The sequence below is a fragment of the Rana temporaria genome, chromosome 5 (genome assembly GCF_905171775.1).
Source record: "Rana temporaria chromosome 5, aRanTem1.1, whole genome shotgun sequence".
Taxonomy (NCBI): Eukaryota; Metazoa; Chordata; class Amphibia; order Anura; family Ranidae; genus Rana; species Rana temporaria.
In genome coordinates, this window is record NC_053493.1 from 313730038 (window position 1) to 313753187 (window position 23150).

General features: G+C 42.9%; 1 protein-coding gene across 1 annotated transcript in view; it reads left to right on the top strand.

The window, feature by feature from the left end:
• The window catches only part of SPIDR (scaffold protein involved in DNA repair), a 761161-nt gene that overhangs the window by 33330 nt on the left and 704681 nt on the right, over positions 1 to 23150 (top strand). Inside the window, exons 2-3 of the mRNA XM_040354167.1 lie at positions 11398 to 11553; positions 17195 to 17264. Of these exons, the coding sequence (XP_040210101.1) occupies positions 11398 to 11553; positions 17195 to 17264 (226 nt within the window). The remainder of the gene's footprint in view (positions 1 to 11397; positions 11554 to 17194; positions 17265 to 23150) is intronic.

The following is a 23150-nucleotide window of genomic DNA, read 5'->3' on the forward strand; positions in this document are numbered from 1 at the left end:
GGTTCAAATCTATTATAGGTATGTATGGGAGTTCTATCATATCCTCCATGATAGTCATAATGTTGTGGTGGTCCTCTATAATCTCTTTGATTGGTTTGATTATTTTGCCCATTGTTCTGGGGTTTCTTAAATGGTTTTTTAAAAGGTTTCTTCCCTGTTTTCTTTGGTGTACGTTGTCCCTGATTCCCATTATACGGCTGATCATAATAAGGTCTGCCATAATGGGGGGGTTCATAGTACGGTCTGTTAACCTCAGGTTGAACATCCCTTTCTTCTATTCTGGATTCAGCACGACTAGCTATAAGTGTTGGATCAAGTATCCTCACTTCTCTCTCTGGTGTTGAGTATGTCGAGTTAGGCTGTGTTTGTTCGACCTTCTGTTGCCACTTGAACACAAGGTCTGACTTATAGTCACCGACATCACGTTGGTACTTTTTCATCTTCCGTTGTTGCACTTCTTGATCCTTAGCCATAAGATCTTTATTCAATTGTGTAGCTAGTTTTTTGAAATCCTCTGAGTCTTTCTGTGGTTCTATTTTGGATTTCAACTCCTCAATCTGTTTATCTAAACTCCGTACTTTTCGTTGCTTGCGTTTCAACAGAAACTTCAAGCCTTCCACACTTCTACTATTAAAGAATTCGAACCATTCGTCCATAGATTCCTTGTCAATCAGACCATCATTTGGGGGGAGTTCCCATCTGAGTCGCCGGGGGACAATATTTTCTCTTATATATCTGTCAAAGGTGTTAATGTCCCACCAAAGACTGACCTTTTTCTCCATATGGTGACCTAGCTTCCTAACTAAGCTTTCAAGGTCCATATTACGTGTTCTGTTCTGAGGGTTAAATACATCATCAAGGTTCACTTTTCTATTTTCAACAAATGAAAAGACATCCATAGTGGCAGCACAGGTGAATATGTAAATAAATAGTAACAAAATCAGAAAAGAGCCTCCGCGCTACTGTAGACTCCTAAATAGTAATAACCCAAAACAAATACGGTGCTGCAAAACCTAATAGTGTTTACAATACACAAATCAAAAATCATATATATAGGGGTTCTGCGCGAACCAACACAGTGATAAAAAGGTAAAATAATCTAGACATATAAATATATATATATAGTGAATGTGAACAAAGAAGGTGGGATAATGAGTGCTCACACTTTCCAAAATCAAATATGTGTAAGTGTATCCTCAAAAAGAATAAAATAATCAAATATATTAATTGAATAAATTGAGTGATTAAATAATTTGAGCAAACAGTCCAAAAAAGTGCGGTGATAAAATATAATATAAAAAATGGAACGTATGGAATATAAAAAATATGGTGAAAAAATAAATGAGAAAAGTGAATAGGAAGTGTCCCAATAATGGTGTGCCAAGCTGTCAAATGGTAGCCGCAGTGTAGCTGGATATCCACTAAACGGGTTGTTGACAGATGTATAATTCACTCCCTCACCAGGCTCCCAGAACTCTTACCTCAAACCATAAATAAATGTGCATCCAAAAGATATTGAATCAGCATAGAGATCTTTTCTCTTGTTAGTATCAGCTGGAACGTCTCCTTGGCCACTTCCTAATACAGCTCCAGTACAGGGAAAAGAAAGGAACACAAGGGCTCCAATAGTGTAATATTGTAAGACTCAGGGGGAATTTATTAAAGAAAAACCTGTGCTTACATCAAAACTTAAAAACGAGTGCAGTGAATAAACATACGAGCGGCGTCTTCAGCGCCGACTTACGTCACTCCAGGTGTACGCTCTGACCAATCCCTACGCGTTACGACACGGGATCACGTGTCTTCATCTGGGGAACCTGATTGGTAGGACGGCTAATGTTTATATGTATCCAAAACCGGAAATAGCGGGGCGGCCATTTTATTGTAGCCCGCTATATATTATGGGCCAGGCTAATATTGTAAGCAAAGTGGCGTCAGATGTCATTCGTATTGGCTGCATATCTGCTAATATATCCAAATACAGAAAAATAAGAATGCCAGCAAAGTGACATTACTCAACAGAACACACTGCTGAATAAAGAACGTTTTAATAAAACCATTAGACGATAAGTAACTGACTATAGGATAATAGGGCATCACCCTAGTAATGGGTAAATATATTCCAAGCCAGTACTCCTCGCATACATCCAAAATAAAATATGTTATGACATATATAGAATGTGTATATACAAATCCATATTACGGTATGTATATAACATATACATAAAAATGCATAAGATAAAATGCACGAATAAAAGGTTAAAATACAGGAATAAATATTAAAATAAAGAGATAAGAGGGTAGTAAACCCAAACTATGGTGAACGAACACCTGGTTTAACGTAATTACAACAATAGCTGCATAGCTTAATGATGTGAATCAATGCAATCCCATAATTAATAGAAATATAAATAAAAATAGACAAAGCTAATTCATAATGTGACCAAGGTAATTAAAAATGACTATATGATATCAGGATCAGAAATTGCTGAGGAAGCAGTTGAGGTCGAATTCAACATTCATTCCTCCTGGTACAAGTGTACGCAAACAGTGAGCAGATATGCAGCCAATACGAATGACATCTGACGCCACTTTGCTTACAATATTAGCCTGGCCCATAATATATAGCGGGCTACAATAAAATGGCCGCCCCGCTATTTCCGGTTTTGGATACATATAAACATTAGCCGTCCTACCAATCAGGTTCCCCAGATGAAGACACGTGATCCCGTGTCGTAACGCGTAGGGATTGGTCAGAGCGTACACCTGGAGTGACGTAAGTCGGCGCTGAAGACGCCGCTCGTATGTTTATTCACTGCACTCGTTTTTAAGTTTTGATGTAAGCACAGGTTTTTCTTTAATAAATTCCCCCTGAGTCTTACAATATTACACTATTGGAGCCCTTGTGTTCCTTTCTTTTCCCTGTACTGGAGCTGTATTAGGAAGTGGCCAAGGAGACGTTCCAGCTGATACTAACAAGAGAAAAGATCTCTATGCTGATTCAATATCTTTTGGATGCACATTTATTTATGGTTTGAGGTAAGAGTTCTGGGAGCCTGGTGAGGGAGTGAATTATACATCTGTCAACAACCCGTTTAGTGGATATCCAGCTACACTGCGGCTACCATTTGACAGCTTGGCACACCATTATTGGGACACTTCCTATTCACTTTTCTCATTTATTTTTTCACCATATTTTTTATATTCCATACGTTCCATTTTTTATATTATATTTTATCACCGCACTTTTTTGGACTGTTTGCTCAAATTATTTAATCACTCAATTTATTCAATTAATATATTTGATTATTTTATTCTTTTTGAGGATACACTTACACATATTTGATTTTGGAAAGTGTGAGCACTCATTATCCCACCTTCTTTGTTCACATTCACTATATATATATATTTATATGTCTAGATTATTTTACCTTTTTATCACTGTGTTGGTTCGCGCAGAACCCCTATATATATAATAAATTATAATCACTTGCAGAATTGTGCGATAGCGATTTGTTGGGAAATTCGTCATAAAAAAAAAAAAATAATGACAGCAACAATTCTGCAACTGAGCAAATTTCAGTGATTTTGATTTGATTACATTATTGAATAATTTTTATTATAATTATATTATTATTTGTTATTATTTATAATTATTTATTATATTATAATTTATAATTTTGTTTTTAAAAAAATGTCATACCTGGGATGCCTATTAGAATCTTGTTTGGTCAGATTTAAGTGAGTTATTTCTAAAAATTACAGACCTACAATATAAAACGCCAAATTTCCTTGCAAATAATGGTACCGCTTTTAGCATGTTTTTTCTGACAATCATACCGCCAGGGAGGTTAAATAGTCCCTAAAACATATCAATAGCTCCCCAATCGTTCCATAAATCATTGAAAACACTTGCCTTATATCCTCCAGCTCATTTTGTGGCCGTATCCATCATATGTGTGGGCATGTGAAGCCCAGTTCCATTTTTCTTCCTGGTTCAGGAAGAGGTGCATGCTTTTTTTTTTTTTTTTTAAAGGCACAGTAATGCCCAGAGACTCCTGGGAAATGAGTGTCATCATTCCCCAGGAGGCAACGGTGTCTTAGGACAGGAAGTTGAATGACCTAGGACCAGGAACTAGGCAGATTATGAAATCTGCCTGGTAACAGCCAGATAGAAGGAAGTACAACAATTTTTTTTTATTTTTTTACATTAAAGGCAAGCTGTTAATAGTTCATTTTTAGGGTGGAACTCCGCTTTAAGCGTGTTTTGCCCACACAGGATGCACAGGTGTTCCTTCCAGTGATATATGAACACTCTGCACACTGCTATACTCTTTCAAGCAAACTTTGCAGTAAAAAAATATGGATATTTAGTTCACACATATTGCATGTTTAATCTGACCAGCTGTGTCAAAATAATACCTCTTTAACCAGTCCTACTCTGCTTTGCCACTGCAAATGCTACTGTGGACACACCGCCAACCTGGGCACGCAGACACAAAATGGGAAAGGGCTACATGGTTTAGGTCTGGCCACTGACCTTCAATTCAATGTAAACAAGATATACCTGTGCTCAGATCCCAATAGCTTGCTGTCTCAACTGGCTTCTGTCGAACGGGCATTTTGAAAACCCAGGCCATGTCACCATCTATTATACCTGGAAATCTCGTTTTGCCTGGTGTAAATGCATTCAAATTAGTCCCAGAAACTGCTGTCTCACATTTTGGACTACCTGCAAATGGCTCTTGTCTAAAATGTAAATTTATTTCAATGGACAGAATTAGGGTTGTCCTGATACCGTGTATTTGCGCAAGTACTTGTACTCGCACAAAAGCTCCCGATGCCTTATCCGATACCTGGGCAGAGGCTGCGTGCAACCGTGAGTTAGTGGGCGAGTCCTCACCTGCAGTGGAACTAGCTAAGTAAGCTGGCAGGGGTGCATCAGGATCAGTGACCGGAGCAGTCGCATTCAGTCACCAACAGCGGTTGAACATCCCGATGTCCATCTTGGTACACCCTGCACTTGGCTGCAGTAAGCCGTATAGTTCGGGCTGGGTGTGACAAGATGTCTGCTGCTGCTTACTGTGGCTGGGTGCAGGGTGTACCAAGATGGGTGTCACAACATAGCATTTCAAAATCCTTTCCTCGTGTTCTTTTATTGCTGCATTTCAGTGCCCATAAGTGCTAGCCATCAGTCAGTGCCACCTATCTGTGCCCGTCATTCAAACTGTCACATGACATTAAAAAAAAGTATCAGTAACTGGTATTAACGAGTAGTTTGGGGGGTAGTATCAGTACTAGTACTCGGTCTTAAGTGTTATCGGGACAACCCTAACCAGAATAAATTATTATTCTGGCCAATGAAATTCATTAACGTCCAAGTACTTGACTCCTGTAAACGCGTTGCACACTTTAACAAGCGTCAAGCGGTTTTTCAAAATGCTGCAGCCAGGACAGACTCCACCCCCTCCCATACCCAAATCGGCTTCAATCGAGTCTCGGATCTAGTATGACATGACATAACTTCCGGTTTGCAGAAGACTTAAAGGCGTTGAATTTTAAAAAAATGACAGGTTTCAAAACTGGCTAACTTGGCGTTTTCAATGCTTTTAACCACCTCAATACTGGGCACTTCCTGCCCAAGCCATTTTTCAGCTTTCAGCGCTGTCACATTTTGAATGACAATTGCACGGTCATGCAACACTGTACCCAAATTAAATTTTCATATTTTTTTCCCCCACAAATAGAGCTTTATTTTGGTGGTATTTGATCACCTCTGCAATTTTTATTTCTTGTTCTATAAACAGAAAGAGGGACAAGAGGAGTTGGCTATTGCAGGGAGGAGCCGAGAGAGCCGCCGTGGGACCGCAGAACAGGAGGATTGTGGCCACTCTGTGCAAAACAAACTGCACGGTGGTGGTAAGTATGACATGTTTTGTTACTTAATTTTTTTTTTCTAACCTTTACAACCACTTTAAAGCGGGAGTTCACCCAATTCGTTTTTTTTTTCTATTTTCCCCTTAGCTTCATGCTCGTTTTGTCTAGGGGAATCGGCTATTTGTTTTAAAATATGATCCGTACTTACCCGTTTTCGAGATGCATCTTCTCCGTCGCTTCCGGGTATGGGTCTTCGGGAGCGGGCGTTCCTTCTTGATTGACAGTCTTCCGAGAGGCTTCCGACGGTCGCATCCATCGCGTCACTCGTAGCCGAAAGAAGCCGAACGTCGGTGCGGCTCTATACTGCACCTGCGCACCGATGTTCGGCTTCTTTCGGAAAATCGTGACGCGATGGATGCGACCGTCTGACAGTCTTCCGAGAGGCTTCCATCAAGAAGGAACGCCCAGTCCCGCAGCCCATACCCGGAAGCGGCGGAGAAGATGCATCTCGTAAACGGGTAAGTACGGATCATATTTTAAAACAAATAGCCGATTCCCCTAGACAAAACGAGCATGAAGCTAAGGAGAAAATGTGTTCGCTATGGGTGAACCTCCGCTTTAAGTGCAAAGGAGGGATTTGGGTTCTTATAGACCCCAGATCCCCCAATAAAGAGTACCCACTTTTTGCTGTCACAAGGTATGTTTACATTCCTTCTGACTGCAATAAAAGTGATCAGATTTTTTTTTAAAGCGACAGTGAAAAAAATTAATAATTTAAAGCGCCCCATCCCTTCCGTGCAGAAGTGAATGCATACGTAAGTCGTGACTGCAAATGTAAACCGTGTTCAAACCACACATGTGAGGTATCGCCACAATCGTTGGAGAGAGAGCAATATTTCTAGCACAAGACCTCCTCTGTAACTCTATACTGGCAACTCTTAGAAAATAATAAAAAAAATTTAAGTACTGTAGTTTGTCGCTATTCCACAATAGCAATGTGAGCAATTTTAAAGCACGGGGGCAGTATGTAATTTAGAGGGGGGGGGGCGGGCCTGTGCAATGTAAAGGGGTCTAGAGGTGTGGGGGCTGTATAATGTAAAGGGGTCCAGATTATTATTTTTTAAAATCTTTTATTTCAAGAGATATGACTCCATGAAACGCACCATCGTCAAGTACATGGAATAGGGGAAGTCAAAAAACAAACAAAAAAAAAACACAGGCCTCAGATGAGGTGAGCCAACATGGCCAGCTAAACAGTGATTCAAGGTACAGGTATATGTGAGGTGACAAACAAACTTGCCTACCAGTCTTAATGGAATAAAGGTAACCTTGTGTAGTATCTGAACGAGTATAATTGTAAGCCTCTGCTTCTAAGTAATTGGGTAACTACCCCCTCAGGTTTTATCATGTCACCATGTGTGCCTCTGTGGTACCCGCCTCAAATTTTCAACTATAATAAAACAGATATAGCATATAGCTATAGGGAGACTACAGAAGAAGGGAATAAAAAGAGGAAGGAAAGAAAATAAGAAAAGGGTTATGGGGGGGAATGGGAGGAGGGGACGGGAGTGAATACGCACCCCTTTGGGCCTAAACCCAAACAGGGGAGGTCGGTGGATCTCCGCAGCGAGTCGCTGTGTGGCCATATTGAGTAAGATTAGTCTTCAATGTCGCCTTTATAAAGGACCGGTCCCTCTTCCGAAAAGATAAATACATTCCTAAGTGCCCATGTCTTGGGGTATCGTTCACGTTGCTGGCGTTCTGTGAGGATGAGGTCCTCCATTCTGTTTTTTTTCACCGACTTTTTTGAGCCACATGCCTGTGGATGGAGACTGTGTGGATTTGCAGCATAAGGGGATACACGCCTTGGCTGCATCAAAGAGATGGCGTCGGATGGATTTTTTATAAGTTTTGCACGGAATGCTGGTGACGTGAAGCAAGAGGAAGGCCGGGTCGTTCGGGATAGGACATTCTGTGAACTTTTCAGCTACCTGCTGGATTGTCTTCCAGAACTATTCTAATTTTGGACAGGACCAGAATATGTGGAGAATTGTTCCACTGTCTTCCTGGCATCTCCAGCAGCGGTCCGAGGAGGAGGGGTAGATCTTCTGCAGTTTTGCAGGGGTGTTGTACCATCCGGTGACAATTTTAAAATTTGTCTCCTTTATCTTGGTACATATGGAGGACTTATACGTGAAATGGAGAATGTTTTACTGCTGATGTGGGGAAAGCTTATACTTGATATTGGTCTCCCATGCACTAAGGCATTGTTAGATGGTGGTAGTCAGGTGGCGCGACCAGTAGTGGTAAGTTGCCGCTAGTGTATGAGGCATGATGCTGTCCTCTGAGCAGTAGGTCTCAAATGTGGTAGGGGTTTGGCAATATGTGTCTGGAGGGGGTAAAGTCCAGAAGAAATAGACCACTGGAGAGCCCTCCAATTGATCCATCTGGTATGGACCCGCTGGGTTATGAGTTCGGCGAGGGCTGGCCATTTACTGTGGGTGAGAAAGTGGGAGTCCTGAAAGCGGCCACCGCATCTCAGGGAGTGAAAGATCGGGTACTGGACCCCTGGGGGAAACTAAGGGTTTCCCAATATCGGATAGAGCGGAGAATGAGTTGATGTAAGAGGGACGAGCAAATCTGCATAGTCAGACCCACTAGCGGATGATTCTTTACGTCGCTTGGCAGTGACGGGTAGCACCAAGGTGCCCTATTTAGTGGGATATTGCTTTGAGACTGTTCCAAACGTGGCCACAGTTTGGTTGCTTGATGACGACACCAGTCAATAAGTCTAGTGAGATACGTTGCTTGTTGGTATTTTCCTAAGTCGTGCACCACTATTCCCCCATAAGGTTTGGGTAGTGAAAGTTGTCGTCTGTTCAATCTTGGATGTTTGTGTGCCTAGATAAAGTCAGAACATTTTCCCGATCTGGTCAAAATAATTAGTGGGAATATGGATCGGCAGAGCCTGAAGAAGGTACAAGAACTTTGGGAGAAAAAGGACAGAAGGTGTTTTTCAGATTCGGTATTTACAAGACTAAAACAGTTTTTTTTTTTGCTAGAAAATTACTTAAAACCCCCAAACATTATATATATATATATATATATATATATATATATATATATATATATATATATATATATATAATATTTTTTTTTTTTTTTTTTTTTCTAACACCCTAGAGAATGAAATGACGGTCATCGCAATACATTTTGTAACACCGTATTTGCGCAGCGGTCTTACAAGTGCACTTTTTTTTGGAACAAATTAACTTTTTTAAATAAAAAAATAAGACAACAATAAATTTGGCCCAATTTTTTTATATATTGTGAAAGATAATGTTATGCCGAGTAAAATGATACCCAACATGTCACGCTTTAAAATTGCGCCCGCTCGTGGCATGGCGTCAAACTTTTACCCTTAAAAATCTCGATAGGCGACGTTTAAAAAATTCTATAGGTTGCATTTTTTGAGCTACATAGTAGCTCTAGGGCTATAATTATTGCTCTCGCTCTAACGATCGTGGCGATACCTCACTTGTGTGGTTTGAATACCGTTTTCATATGCGTTCGCTTCTGCGCGCGAGCTCGTCGGGACGGGGCGCTTTAAAAAAAAATTTTTTTTTGTTTTCTTATTTATTTTTATTGATTTTATTATTTTTTTACACTGAAATAAAAAAAAAATATTATCACTTTTATTCCTATTACAAGGAATGTAAACATCCCTTGTAATAGAAAAAAGCATGACAGGTCCTCTTAAATATGAGATCTGGGGTCAAAAAGACCTCAGATCTCATATTTAGACTTAAAAGCAAAAAAAAATAAAAAAAATTGTCATTTAAAAAAATGACAACAAAAAAATTGTCTCTTTAACAGGCTGGGCGGGACTGACGTTTTGACGTCGCTTCCGCCCAGCAGAGCTATGAGGACGGGTGGGGGCCATCTTGCCCTCACTCAAGTCCTCACACACGAGTTGGCAGCATCCGATCTCCGCTGCTACCGACGGCTCCGGTAAGCGGCGTAGGGCGCAGAAGAGCGGCGGGAGGGGGGGCCCCTCTCCCGCCACCGATAACGGCGATCTTGCGGCGAATCCGCCGCGGAGACCGCCGTTATCGTTTACACGGCCGCCCACTGTAAAGATGGATACCTCAGTTGTGGCAGCAGCTGCTGCCGTTACTGAGATATCCATCTTTAAAAACAGGACGTATATATACAGTGGGCGGGCGTTAAGTGGTTAAGGATGTTGCACCTGCCGAACCACGAGTGGAATCCTGCGTGCCACTTGGTTAGTAGGGGTTCAGATTATTATCTTCATTTATTAGCAGGTGAATGCGGCCCTCCATGCATTCGCATACATTGAATCCGGCCTTGAAGTGGAAGAAGGTGCCTGACCCCTGCCTTAAAGCTACTAATTCCTTTAGAATAATACATGTTGTTCTCTTCTTGGAAGTTTGCAAGGGGCACACTCCTTCAAAATCCACCATTGTCTGGTGGATAAGGAACTTGGTTGCAGGAGCTTACACTCTTCAGTCTCGTACAGTGGCACTCTGAACTTGGGTCTTTGTATTCATTGCTTGAGGATGTCCAGTGGTGTGTGAATGTTGCTTCTGTATTGTATCAATAAGATAAAAGGTATTTTCACTTGCCTGTCCTTTCCATATCTTGGAGTACAGTACAGGACACCCTCCCTTCTTTTCCTTGTTTTGCAGTTCTTGCTACAAAACTTAAGATTCATGAAGTTGTGTGGGGCTATAAGGTAAATCGCAACAATGGGGCACAGGCAGCAAAAAGAAACGGAGTGTGGTTATACAAGCATTAAACAATATTCCCCTTTTATACCCCATATATATATATATATATATATATATATATATATATATATATATATATATATATATATATATATATATATATATATCTCTATCTATATATATTTTTTTTTTTTTATACATAAGGTACATGCCCTCCACTATGCAGAGGCATTATACAACCAATCTCAGAGCTTTCAAAGATAACTGTGAGAGTGCGTGAAATCACTGTGTTTAGCTTGGAATACACTGCAAATTTGCACAGAAGGCGATTATATTTTTACATGTGAACTGAGACACAGCACTTTTTTTTTTTTAGCACAATTTGAGATATTAAGATGCACATGTTATGAATTGACACAAGCAAAAAGAATTTTGATATTTGTATGGTTTTAGAAAGCACTTCTCGCATGAATACAAAAGTCGATTGTGCGTCCACGGAGAGGTAGATTTAGACACATGTTAGAGTAGAAAAATAGATTTACTGGCATTAGCAATAGGCGAAAATAAAGGAAAAATACCCCCAAAAAAACTAATGCAGTCATCTGAAGTTGCAATACATTTTTTTTTTTTTTTAAGCTTGGCTTTAATACCACTTTAAGAATAAGAAGGTTGTTTAGTGTATTCTTGTATAGGATATTTCTGTTTTTCCAACCACTAAAGTGATGTGAACAAATGTATGCACATTTAACATATATTTTGTTGTTTGTAGAGGAAAAGAGCTACAGATAAGATACATGCATGCTTCCCAGATGATGCCAGTACCAGTACAAATAAATCCACTGGAGAAGGGGTAATGAAGCCGTCATCGCTCAACAAAGCATGGATGAAATGTGGCGAGGGATTTCATAAGTGTCCAGGAGAAAAGGTAGCTTTTTCAAGAATGACTGCAAAAAAAATGGATGCTTGTAAGCTGACACCATAGAATAAATATTTTTTAGGCTTGCATTCCTATATGTTAATGATTCAGAAGACAGAATCTGATCTGATATGATCTGATCATCTCCTTTTAAAATATTTGTTTCCTGTGTTATGCTGGCTGGCTACGGCATTTTGAAACCCCCAACCTGGAATAACTACAGTACACAGATTAACATTGTCAGAAGAACTTCTCTGCAAACTTGTAACATGTCGATGATGGCAAGGAAACATTATCACAATTGGGTAATCGCAACCGCAGTCTTCAAGTTTCTTTCCATATAGGTTTAGTTTAGGAACCACTAACTGCATTTTTACCTCGCAAGAAAAATGTTTCCCTTTAAATCCTATGGGACTCTTCATATCACTGCGTCACAGGTGGATTTTTTTTTTTTTCAAAAGTCCTGCATGCTGCAGAACTAAGGGTGTTGAATATATAAATGCAGCATTGGTGCATCGCGATTCAGACTTTCACAATGCTGCAAGTCGGCCGAATCGAAGATGTCATTGGTCGCTCCGTGTGGTGCTTTGCCTCTCCGGGAGAAACAGGCAGAGCATGCATGGTGTATAAAGCCCCCACCCCTTAACTGAAGCAGAAAGTCAGCTGATGAGCTGACAGCCAGTACAGTGCAGGGGGAGGAGCTCAAGGAAACCCAACATCAGCAGAGGCTTCAGTGGAGGCATTGGAAGTGGAAATCGCACTGAGCAGCATGGAGGAGGGGTAATTGACTGACACTGAGAGCAGTGAGTGCCAGTGTCACTGATCCCATCCATGCCTCTACCTGATCCCATCCATGCCTCGGCCTCTCCCTCTGACCCAAGCCACCCCTCCCTCTGCCACTGGAGAAAAATGTTGTTTTTTCTGACTACTTGAATTTTGGATAAAAAGTTTTTAACCATGCGCACTTGAGCAGTAATCGTGATGCATCACAGAATCAAATCAAATTGTGGACAGGATAAACGCAATAGAATTGTGAGACCAGTGAAGAAGCGAACCTCTACCAAAAACGCAGCTTCCTATTGAAATGAATGGAAATTGCGGTAAAAAACACAACAGAGATTTGGGTTTTTGGTGCATTTTTGAGTCATGTCCATTTTTCACAGATGCAGAAAACCCAAAAACTAACCTGAAACGCATCTGAACCGCAGCAAAATTGTGGTAATAACGAGTTTTGCTACAGAGCAGTGTGAAAGGGCCCTGGTAGCACCGATGCCTCCTGCCCCTTTTTTTTTTTTTTTTTTTTTTACAAATTTGGTGTTTTTATTTGAAAAAATAAAAGGCATACAGAACGCATAAGCATACATCACACACAGGTGAGATAAGGGGAATACAGGAGTCAGCGTATATACTAAACAATGAACATACATTGCAAATGGCATCCCAAGCGCAACAAGTAAACATAAAAAAGAAAAAGAGAAACAAACAACAAAAAAGAAAAACACAGAAGCCCATGTGGGCCAAAGGGTCAAGCAGACAATCGGCCATTATTTACGGGTGGGCATAGGGGGAGGGGCCCCCAGGCTCAGTCAGACAGGGCATTACAGGTAGTGGCACTCTCAACCCAATCATCCCACACCTTGTTGTATTTGGCCGGGCAACCCCTGTGGGCATAGATCTCCCTTTTATACGGTAAGATAGAATTAACCGCAACAATCCACTCCTGGATAGACGGGGGCAAGGCTCGGCCTCCTGCCCCTTTTTTTAAGGTTTCAGAAGCTGAGATGAGAGGTGGGCATTTCGGTCATGTGACCACGGGAAGTAGCAATCGGGAGCTTTCTGTTATCTGTTGGTAACTGTGCTCATGGTGTACACTCTCGACACAGCATTATTTACATTTTCGTTGAGGTCCACCCACCAAGTGGCCACTTATATGCGTACGGCTGGTGTAAAGGGGCTAAAGTGGAAATAAAACCCAACAACAGAAAATATATTGCAGCTTACCAGTCAATCTAGGTAGTAATTGGATGCACCAGTAGATATTTGGACTTAATTTAAAAAAAATGTAAAGCTGAGCTCCAGCTAACATTACGTTGCATAAAAAAAAAAAAAATCTAGGATAAAGGTTTTTCATGGATAAAAACTGACCATTGTAAGCACCCCTGTCAGTGGTAAATAACACTCTCTAATTGCTACTTTGCTAGACAGCTTTACTGGCAGGATCACAAGGTGAAATTAAAGGGGTTGTAAAGGAAAACATTTTTTTTTTTACCTTATTGCAGTCCTCCATGTACCTCATCCTTCGATTTTGCTTTTAAAAGTCCTTATTTCTTCTGAGAAATCCTCACTTCCTGTTCTTCTGTCTGTAACTACACGCAGTAATGCAAGGCTTTCTCCCTGGTGTGGAGAAAGCCTCTTGAGGGGGCGAGCAGGAGGGGTCAGGACACTCTCTACTTTGCAGATAGAGAAAGGAGCTGTGTGTTAGTGGGCGTCCTGACCCTCCTGCTCGCCCCATCCCCCCTCAAGAGGCTTTCTCCACACCATGGAGAAAGCCTTGCATTACTACGTGTAGTTAGAAGAACAGGAAGTGAGATTTTCTCAGAAGAAATAAGGACATTTTAAAAGCAAAATCGAAGGATGAGGTAAGTGAAGGAGGACTGCACTAAGGTAAAGGAAGCCATTTCCTTTACAACCCCTTTAAAGGAGAAGTCTTTTTAGAATGTTTTGCACTCCTGTGACCCGTTTTCAACAGAGAGTGGTCTGAATTCCGCTCTCCACTGACGTCACTGCCATCAGTCGGGGCAGCGTGTCATCACGACTTCCAAGTCGGGATCCGCCAGCTGCTCTGATTGATGGCAGTCTCAGCGAGTCGCTGAGACAGCCTCTCCCCGCCCCTCCACTGCTCGGCACGCCAATGAGCGTGGAGAAGAGGAGAGAAGAGACGGCTTTCCAATCAGGGATCTGTGAGAACTGAGCCATTGGCGATGTTCGGTGGCTCGGTTCTCGGTGCAGGGAGAATCTGTAAGTATGAATCAAAATGTATTTTTTATTTTTTTTAATCCATACTTCTTTTAAAGGAGGGGGGGGGGGTTAAAGAGAAAATTAGTGTAGCCACCACATCTAAGAATTGACAAGCTGTAATACATTTTTGTTTCTGGGTATAATATCTCTTTAAATCTTGTCCATGTGACTGTAATTAAATCGACGTGTATATTTATGCTATGGGTGTAGTCATTTTAGGGAAGACAAACACAATAAATAGTACAGAGATGATTACTGTACAGCATTAATTTACAAGTTGCTTTTTGTGAGTTGTAATGCCAATCAAGTGTAATTCAATGGTAAACCATAGTCCGGATAGTTTAAAGCCTTAAGGTTTTTTACCTTCAGGCTCACCATCCCCACCCTTTAAACTTACCTGACCCCGATCTTGATCCAGCACAAGGGCAGTGGATCTTGTTGCCGTCTCACTCCTCACTTCCCTCCCCACCAAACTGGGCAGATTGATGGCACTGGGAAGCCATTGGCTTACGCTGCTGTCAATCAATTTCTGTGACAAGGGAGTTTGGGGCGGGACCGAGCCTCACCGTCTGGTGACAGACCCAACTAGGACAGGGGCTTTTGGAGGGGACTGCAGGGTAGCCTACCGACTATGGGATGGCATTTTTGACAGGGCTCTATTCTTGGGAGGTGTGTGCCTAGGGGACACTTGTAGTGGTCTTGCTTTAGATTCAAGTCTATATCTCCCCAAAACACACAGGCCCAGATTCACGTAGATGGGCGCAAACTTGTGCGGGCGTAACGTATCTCATTTACGTTACGCCGCCGCAAGTTTTTCAGGCAAGTGCTTTATTCACAAAGCACTTGCCTGTAAAGTTGAGGCGGCGTAGCGTAAATCACCCGGCGGAATTCAAATTCGGCGGGTAGGGGGCGTGTTTCATTTAAATGAAGCGCGTCCCCGCGCCGAACGAACTGCGCATGCACCGTTCCTAAATTATCCCAGCGTGCATTGCTCTAAATGATGTCGCATGGATGTCATTTGGTTTTCACGTGGACGTAAATTACGTCCAGCACCATTCACGGACGACTTACGCAAACAACGTAATTTTATACATTTTCGACGCGGGAACGACGGCCATACTTAACATTGACTGCGCCTCATAGACCCAGAGGCAACTTTACGCCGGGAAAAGCCTAACGTAAACGTCGTAACTGCGTCGGCCACCCGTACGTTCGGGAATTCGTGTATCTAGCTAATTTGCATACTCAACGCGGATTTCGACGGAAGCGCCACCTAGCGGGCCAAACAAAAATTCAGTTAAGAGACTTACGCCTGTCGGATCTAATGGATATCTAAGCGTAACTGATTCTAAGAATCAGGCGCATAGATACGACGGCTCAACTCAGAGATGCAACGGCGTATCTGGAGATGCGCCATCGTATCTCTTTTGAGAATCTGGGCCACAGACCCTGGAACTGGAGGACTTGGATACATATATGTGGCCTCTATGCCCAAAACAGCAATGACTGTGAGACTTGGCGGATGTTAATATATTGAGCTTCAAAACAAGCTGATGGTCTCCTGCATTAATCTGTTTCTTCTGTGCTATATATTTGTTGTGAATTTTCAATAGAGTTCCAGTTTGCTTCTAAGCTAGTGTCGCCTAGTCTTGGATGTTCAGCTATAATAACCAGTTCTTGGGTCCAGACTGGAGGCTGCTATGTATATTTTGACAAAGGCATCCAAGCTGGGTCCTGGATAGTTCCTTCATAGTCTGTATCAATGGATGCAGACAGGGCAAGCTTGCACAGGTGCCCCATACAAAGCCGCTTTCTATGTGGGCGCTCTCTGAAGAGGAGGAGCCTGGAGTGCCAGCAGGGGACCCAAGAAGAGAAGGATCAGAGCTGCTTTGTGCAAAACCATTGCACAGAGCAGGTAAATATAACACATTATTATTTTAATAAAATTTAAGCTTTAATGTTACTTTAAGAACTCTGTCCACAACAAAGTGAAGGAAGATAATTTCATCTTAAGCTGTTTTTGAGCATCAATAATTATTTTTGTTGTCTTTGGTAATTTTGGTGCTTCAGTGTTCCTAACTGATTGGATTGTTGAGGTGCACTTTGGATCATGAATCGTGCAAAAGGTTGTAATGTATTGTAATTCAAAGCATAGCTTGCTATGAAGATTATTCCAAAGCAGAATTTACCATTCTCAAGTCTCATACCATAAAGCACATGCATTGTACTGATGTCCAATAGTAACTGGTCCTGAGGGCAGTTTTGCTGCCAAGTAGAGCCAGTGTGAAGCTGATTGCTTGTTTTACACAATGACTGGATAGCCTCTATTTTCGGTCTGCATCCTGATGGACAGTTGATATTTTTATGTCGTGTGTGTGTGTGTGTGTGCATATATATATATATATATATATATATATATATATATATATATATATATATATATATATATATATATATATATATATATATATATATATATATATATATATATATATATATATATATATATATATATATATATATATATATATATATATATATATATATATATATATATATATATATATATATTTGAGTTAAACATCTTTATAAAAAAAATATATATAATTTTTGTTCTTTTTCTTTTGTGCAGCAATCTAAGCCATCAGGAAGAAAATCCCAAGTTGTTCGGCACTTGGCACAGTCCTTTTTTCTCAGTGAAGGTAAGGTGCATGAATAATGTGTAATTGCACAATAGCATTTCTTGAGTTCAGTGTTGGAGGGCTGAGCTATATCGGCTATATTTGAGAACTCCTCCAGCCTTTCTCCAGTTCATATAGAGTCTATTTAGAACCTGTCACAGTTGGTGTTTGTACTGTCACCAGGGGGCTTGTAACCTCCTATCGACAGTACTTATGTAAAAGAGACAACATTTTAAGTTGCCTTTACACTTACGTGCCACGTGACGGTGTATTACCACATGAATGTTAACACACATGCTGCCTGTTAACGTGCATAATGCAGCTCATTTTGTCTTTATGCGTGGTGCACACAGATTTTTTTTTTTTCATTGAGGCTTACTGACAAGGTATGTTGGATACCATTCATAATGAATAGAAGGAGGCCACCAAGTCCCCAGGTCTTAAAGTGGAAGTAAACTTCCATCACTACATTTTTACCTATAGGTAAGCCTATAATGAGGCTTACCTATAGGTAGTATAATTATCTCCTAAACGGCACCATTTCTTCAGAGCCCTGTGCTGTTAACGTCACTCCGACGCAGAAGCTGCCGATATAGTGGCTCCAGCCAGTCACCCAGCCAGAGTCTGCGATCCCAGAAGCAAGACTGGTGAAGATGGGAGTGCCTGCAGCTCTGACCTCGGCGCTGGAAGAGTTTTGTTTTAAGGCAAGTTAATGCAATTTTATGCGATGCCCATTATGACATTACTTTGCAAAAAAAAATTCAATAACAACCTTAGACCCCATACACACTTAGGTTTTCTGCAGATTTTTGTCTTCAGATTTACCAAAGCCATATAATATGAGGTCAAACCTTAAGGCCCTGTACAGACGACCGAACATGTCTGCTGAAACAGGTCCGCGGACCAGTTTCAGCAGACATGTTCGGTCGTCTGTACAGCCGAGCGGACCGGATTCCAGCGTACATTTGCCCGCCGGGCCTTTTTCCAGCGGGCAAATATTTCCAAACTTGTTTAGAAACAGCCCGCTGAAATCCTGTCCGTCGGACATGTTCAGTCGTCTGTACAGACCTACCGTACATGTCCGAGCGGCCGCCATCCCTCGCATGCGTCGAATGACTTTGACGCATGCGTGGAAGCATTGAACTGGCAGGGCCGCGCACATCGTCGCGGCGACGGCGCAGCCTCGTCGCCGCGTATCGAGTACGCGCGGATTTCTGTATGATGGTGTGTACAGCCATCATACAGAAATCCCCGGGCAGACATGTACGCTGAAAACGGTCCGGCGGACCGTTTTCATCGTACATGTTTGCCCGTGTGTACAAGGCATAAGAGTTTCAATTTGTATGCAATTAGGCAGGCCTATGCACTACATGGTTTTGGTAAATTCCGAAGACAAAAATCTGCAGAAAATCTAATGGTGTGTAGGGAGCACTAGTTTTGTTTCTTTTTCTTAAGTCCTAACAAGTATTTTACTTGGAACCTTCACCCTTTTGATATATATATAGCATTAAGCTACTACTATATAATTAAGAATTTTGATGAATGTGTGTGTGCAGCTCTGACTCTTTAATAGGAAACACATGCAGCCTTTAAATCCCTCCTCTTCCACCATGGCCTCAGTTATTTTGTTTCCTCCGCCATGGTGGAAGCAGCATGCGGGAACCAGGGCGCTGCGTTCTCTCCAAGGTTGGAGGGGTTAGGCTTATCTTCTTAATTTTTTCATGCAGCGACCATTCCAGCCCCCCCACTTTAAGCGGGGGTGTTCCGGAGTCCCCCGTCTCTTCTGCTCACAGGAGCAAAGGACCCACAGGAGGCGCAGTGTCTATGTGCCCAGAGTCCGCGGGCATGGCTCTGGTGCCTGAGGTGGGAGGGGGGTGGTGCTGCTGTTAGTCAGCGGCATGTACCGCATGTCGGTTTTGGTTCCCGGCGGGTGACGTCATGCCCGGTGGCGCGTCTTCCTTGGGGGCGTGGCACTCGTAGTTCCAAGCGCCTAGAACGCCAAGACCAGGGGGCAGGTCTTTCGACCGGCGGTTCCGTTTCCGGCCCTCCTTGATGATGCAGGAACATTTGAAAAACGCAGAATTTTCTTCTCAGACCCTGCTGCAATCTATTAAAATGGAGGAGAGACAGACAGCAATGGCGGAAGCCAGGCCCAGGTAAGAGGGGTACAGTGGTGCCTTTATTCTGATTCTTATGGGCTTATGTTTGCTGTTTTTTCTTGTTGATTCCTCCCTGAAGGGAGCCTATGGCTGCTCAGTTGGAAGTTACTTCTTTCTAACCCTGTAGCTTGTAATGGGTGATTGCTATCTATTACACTGCTGGGGACACTTTCCTTTTGTCTGGTGGTGGCTTAAATGCACAAAGGTTTGTTTTAGGCTTAAAAACAATAGGTGAGTTTGATGTTTATCTCGTTTCAGGAAAAAACTATAGGAAAAGCTAAGCATTTAAACCCACCAAACCAGAGGAAGTGCCCCTCCTGCAAAAATCCTATGAGGGATTCATGGCAAAAAGCAATGTGTAGATCATGCATTAAAGACCTGGTTGACGAAGAAATGTCCCAACAGTATAAAGACTTATTTTCCTCAGTACGGGAGCTTTCAAGCTCGCTCAGTTTAGTCAAATCTTTACTAGTACAGAGTCCAGCAGCCCAGGCTAAACCCCAGCAACCACCATCCAGCCCAAGAGCCTCCACATCTAGACCAGTATAGGTGGACTCTGGGGATGAAGGGGCAAGTACTTTTCCCTCTCAAGGATTCTCGAGGAGGAAGAGAAGGATGACAGAGCCTCTAGATACAAACTGTCCTTAGATGAGGTGGACCATCTGCTAAGAGCAATCTACACTACTCTGGATATTCAGGAGAACGTACAATGTACCAGGGTCTGGATGATTCTAAACATAGTGTTCCCAGTCCATAGAGTCTTATCGTACACGATTAAAAAAGAATGGGAAAGATCCTGAGAAGGGTCATTTCTCCCATCACCTTCCAGGACGGCACCTGAGAGATGGCTCCTCCCTGCAGGAAACACAATCACATGACAGATTAAAAGGCCCCACCCATCCCCTTGTTCCCCAGTATTGATTGTGTTTCTCCAACACAACGACATGTTTTTTTTTTTTCTAAAACCTAGAGACCGGGGAGGGTCAAAGGTACCCCTGTGAGACAGGTCTAGGGAGGCCGGGGAGGGCTGAACTAACCTGTAGGCCTTCGGGTCCCACTCACAGGTCACCCCAAAGGAGCATCAGCGCTCTGTGCTGCGGGGAGGCAAGCCATCGCTGATTGCTCGAGACCGCCGACATTTCAAATTGCCCGGGAGAACGCTGCGCTCCAAGCCTCGTTCTGAGAGGGGAACCGCGTCACCGGAAGGGGCGGTTCCCGGCAGCGCAACCCGGAAGCTCCTGGGCAGCGTGGAGCAGCGCTGGCGGCGGTGGGTCGGCTTAAGGAAAGCCCGTTTGGTGGTTCCGGCAGCCAAGGCCCAGTCAACCCCCATCATGGAAGAGGATGGGAAGACGGATGCAACTGCTGGCAGATCCAGGTTGGGGGTCGGTGAGTACTTATCCCCCTGGAAAGGGAGGAAGTTGGCAGCGAGAGTCCCGACTTCCCGGGAATGGTCAGAGCAGGATCTGACCCCCCTCTTGCTTGCTTTCTTCCTTCCTCCCCAGTACAAACCAGCAGTCTTGGGGGGAAGACAATGTAATGGTGTGCATCTTCCATGTCTTTTCAGAATCCCCCAGCGGAGCCCAGGACGCTCTAGTCAGTCTCCTGCCGCTACAGGGCGGCATAGTTCCTCTAAAAAATGTGGGAATTGCAGGGAGAAACTCCCTAAATCCTATACTAAACCCCTCTGCTACAAATGCATAAACAATTTGTCAGGAAAAGAAGCTGCAACTATGATGAAGAGTTTTCTTGCATCTATGCAATCTGAAATGCTAGCAACAGTTAAAGCTTTCCGAGAGGCAGCTGGGCAGTCAGTGCAAACTGATACAGAGGAACCTACCCCCAGGGAGGGCACTTCTTCCCAAGATAGTTTATTCACTAAGGGTCCTAGTGCCTTCTTCACTTCTACGCCGGTACCCCCTCGGGGTCAGGCAGAAGACGAAGAAAGTGACATAGTGAGTCTGACCAGGTCTAGACATAGCTCAGGGGAGGCAGATGGAGACTCAGCTAGTCAGTCTCAGGAAGACTTGCGTCTTAAAAAACACCTCTTTGCTGTAGAAGACCTTGAGGGTCCCCTCCAGGCCATCTATGCCACAGAAGAAATTCCTGAGACCCCTAAGCCTACCTCGGTACAGGATAAAGTCTATAGGGGTTTAGGTGACACCCAATCTAGGGTGTTCCCTCTACACCAGTCCCTTAAGGAATTAGTCCTACAGGAATGGAGAGATCCTGAAAGGAGAATTGTCAAACAAAAGACCTGGAAGAGAAGGTTTCCCTTTTCCCAGGAGGACGAGGAAGTCTTTTTTTTTTTTTTTTTTTTTTAAGCTTCCTAGACTTGATGCAGCCTTATCGCAAGTCACAAAATTGTCTGATCTCTCCTTTGAGGATGCAGGTAGTATCAAAGACTTGATGGACCGCAAAGCAGAATCTCTCCTTAGGAAGGCTTGGGAAGCTAATGCAGCAGCCCTAGGCCCAGCCTTAGCAGCGACCTGTGTAGCCAGGAACACCGATATCTGGGTGGAAACACTCTCCGAGCATCTGACCCAGAATTCGGACGCTGAGGAGGTAGTAGAGTCCCTAACAGTCATCAGGAAGGCTATTGCCTACCTAGCGGATGCAGCAATTGAATCTGCAAAAGCTTCAGCTAGGAGAGCTATCTGGATCAAGGCCTGGGAGGGGGATGCGACATCAAAAGGTAAACTGTGTGGCATTCCCTTTCAGGGTTCCCTTCTGTTTGGAAAAGATTTCCGGTTAAACCTAAAAAAGAAGGTTTCAGGAAGTTTTTTCGGATCCCCCCAGGGGCAAGCGAAACGGAAAAACAAAAAGGAACCCTTCAGGCGTTGGAACTTTGGGAAAGGGAATAAAAAGAACTTGCTTTTCACTTCTCCTAAAGCCAGCGACAAACAGTCTAAGTGACGCCCAGATCAGAGTAGGGGGTCGGCTGTCCCAGTTCTTACCTCGGTGGGTAAAGATCTCAAACAGCCCTTACATTTGCCAAATTATTCAAGAGGGCTTCCGTCTAGAATTCATGGCAACACCCCCCTCTATGATCACCCTCACACATCTTCCCAGGGAGACCCTAAAAAGATCTGCCCTTTTGGAAGGGATACAGGAGCTAGCCGAGCAGCTAGTAATAGTACCAGTACCAAAAAATAAACTGTACCAGGGATTTTATTCCCATGTATTCGTAGTCCGCAAACCGTCTGGGAAATACCATCTAATAGTAAACTTGAGAAACCTGAACAAGTTTCTGACATACAAAAAGTTTACTATGGAAAGTATCTATTCGGTAAGGAAAAACCTCATGAAAGGGGCCTTCTTGGTGACTCTAGATCTCAAAGATGCCTACCTTCATGTGCCGATTCACATAGATCATCAAGCTTTCCTAAGGTTTGCTTTAGTGATGGAAGGGGAAACCCTCCATTGGCAGTTCAGGGCGCTCCCGTTCGGGCTAACTTCCAGCCCAAGGATTTTTACAAAAATCCTAGCGGAAGCAGTGGCCTTTCTGCACCTTCAGGGTATATCTCTTATACCCTATCTGGACGATCTGCTGATCTCAGGTCAGTCGGCCATCCAGGTCACAAAGGATGCCAACAAAGTAGTGTCAGTCCTGAAGAGTCTAGGGTGGATAATAAACACAGAAAAATCCTCCCTCCAACCAGAACAGGTCAAGGCCTTTCTGGGATACATAGTGGACACCAGACAGCAGAGGCTCTTTTTGCCAGAGGACAAAGTGGCAAAACTAGCCTCA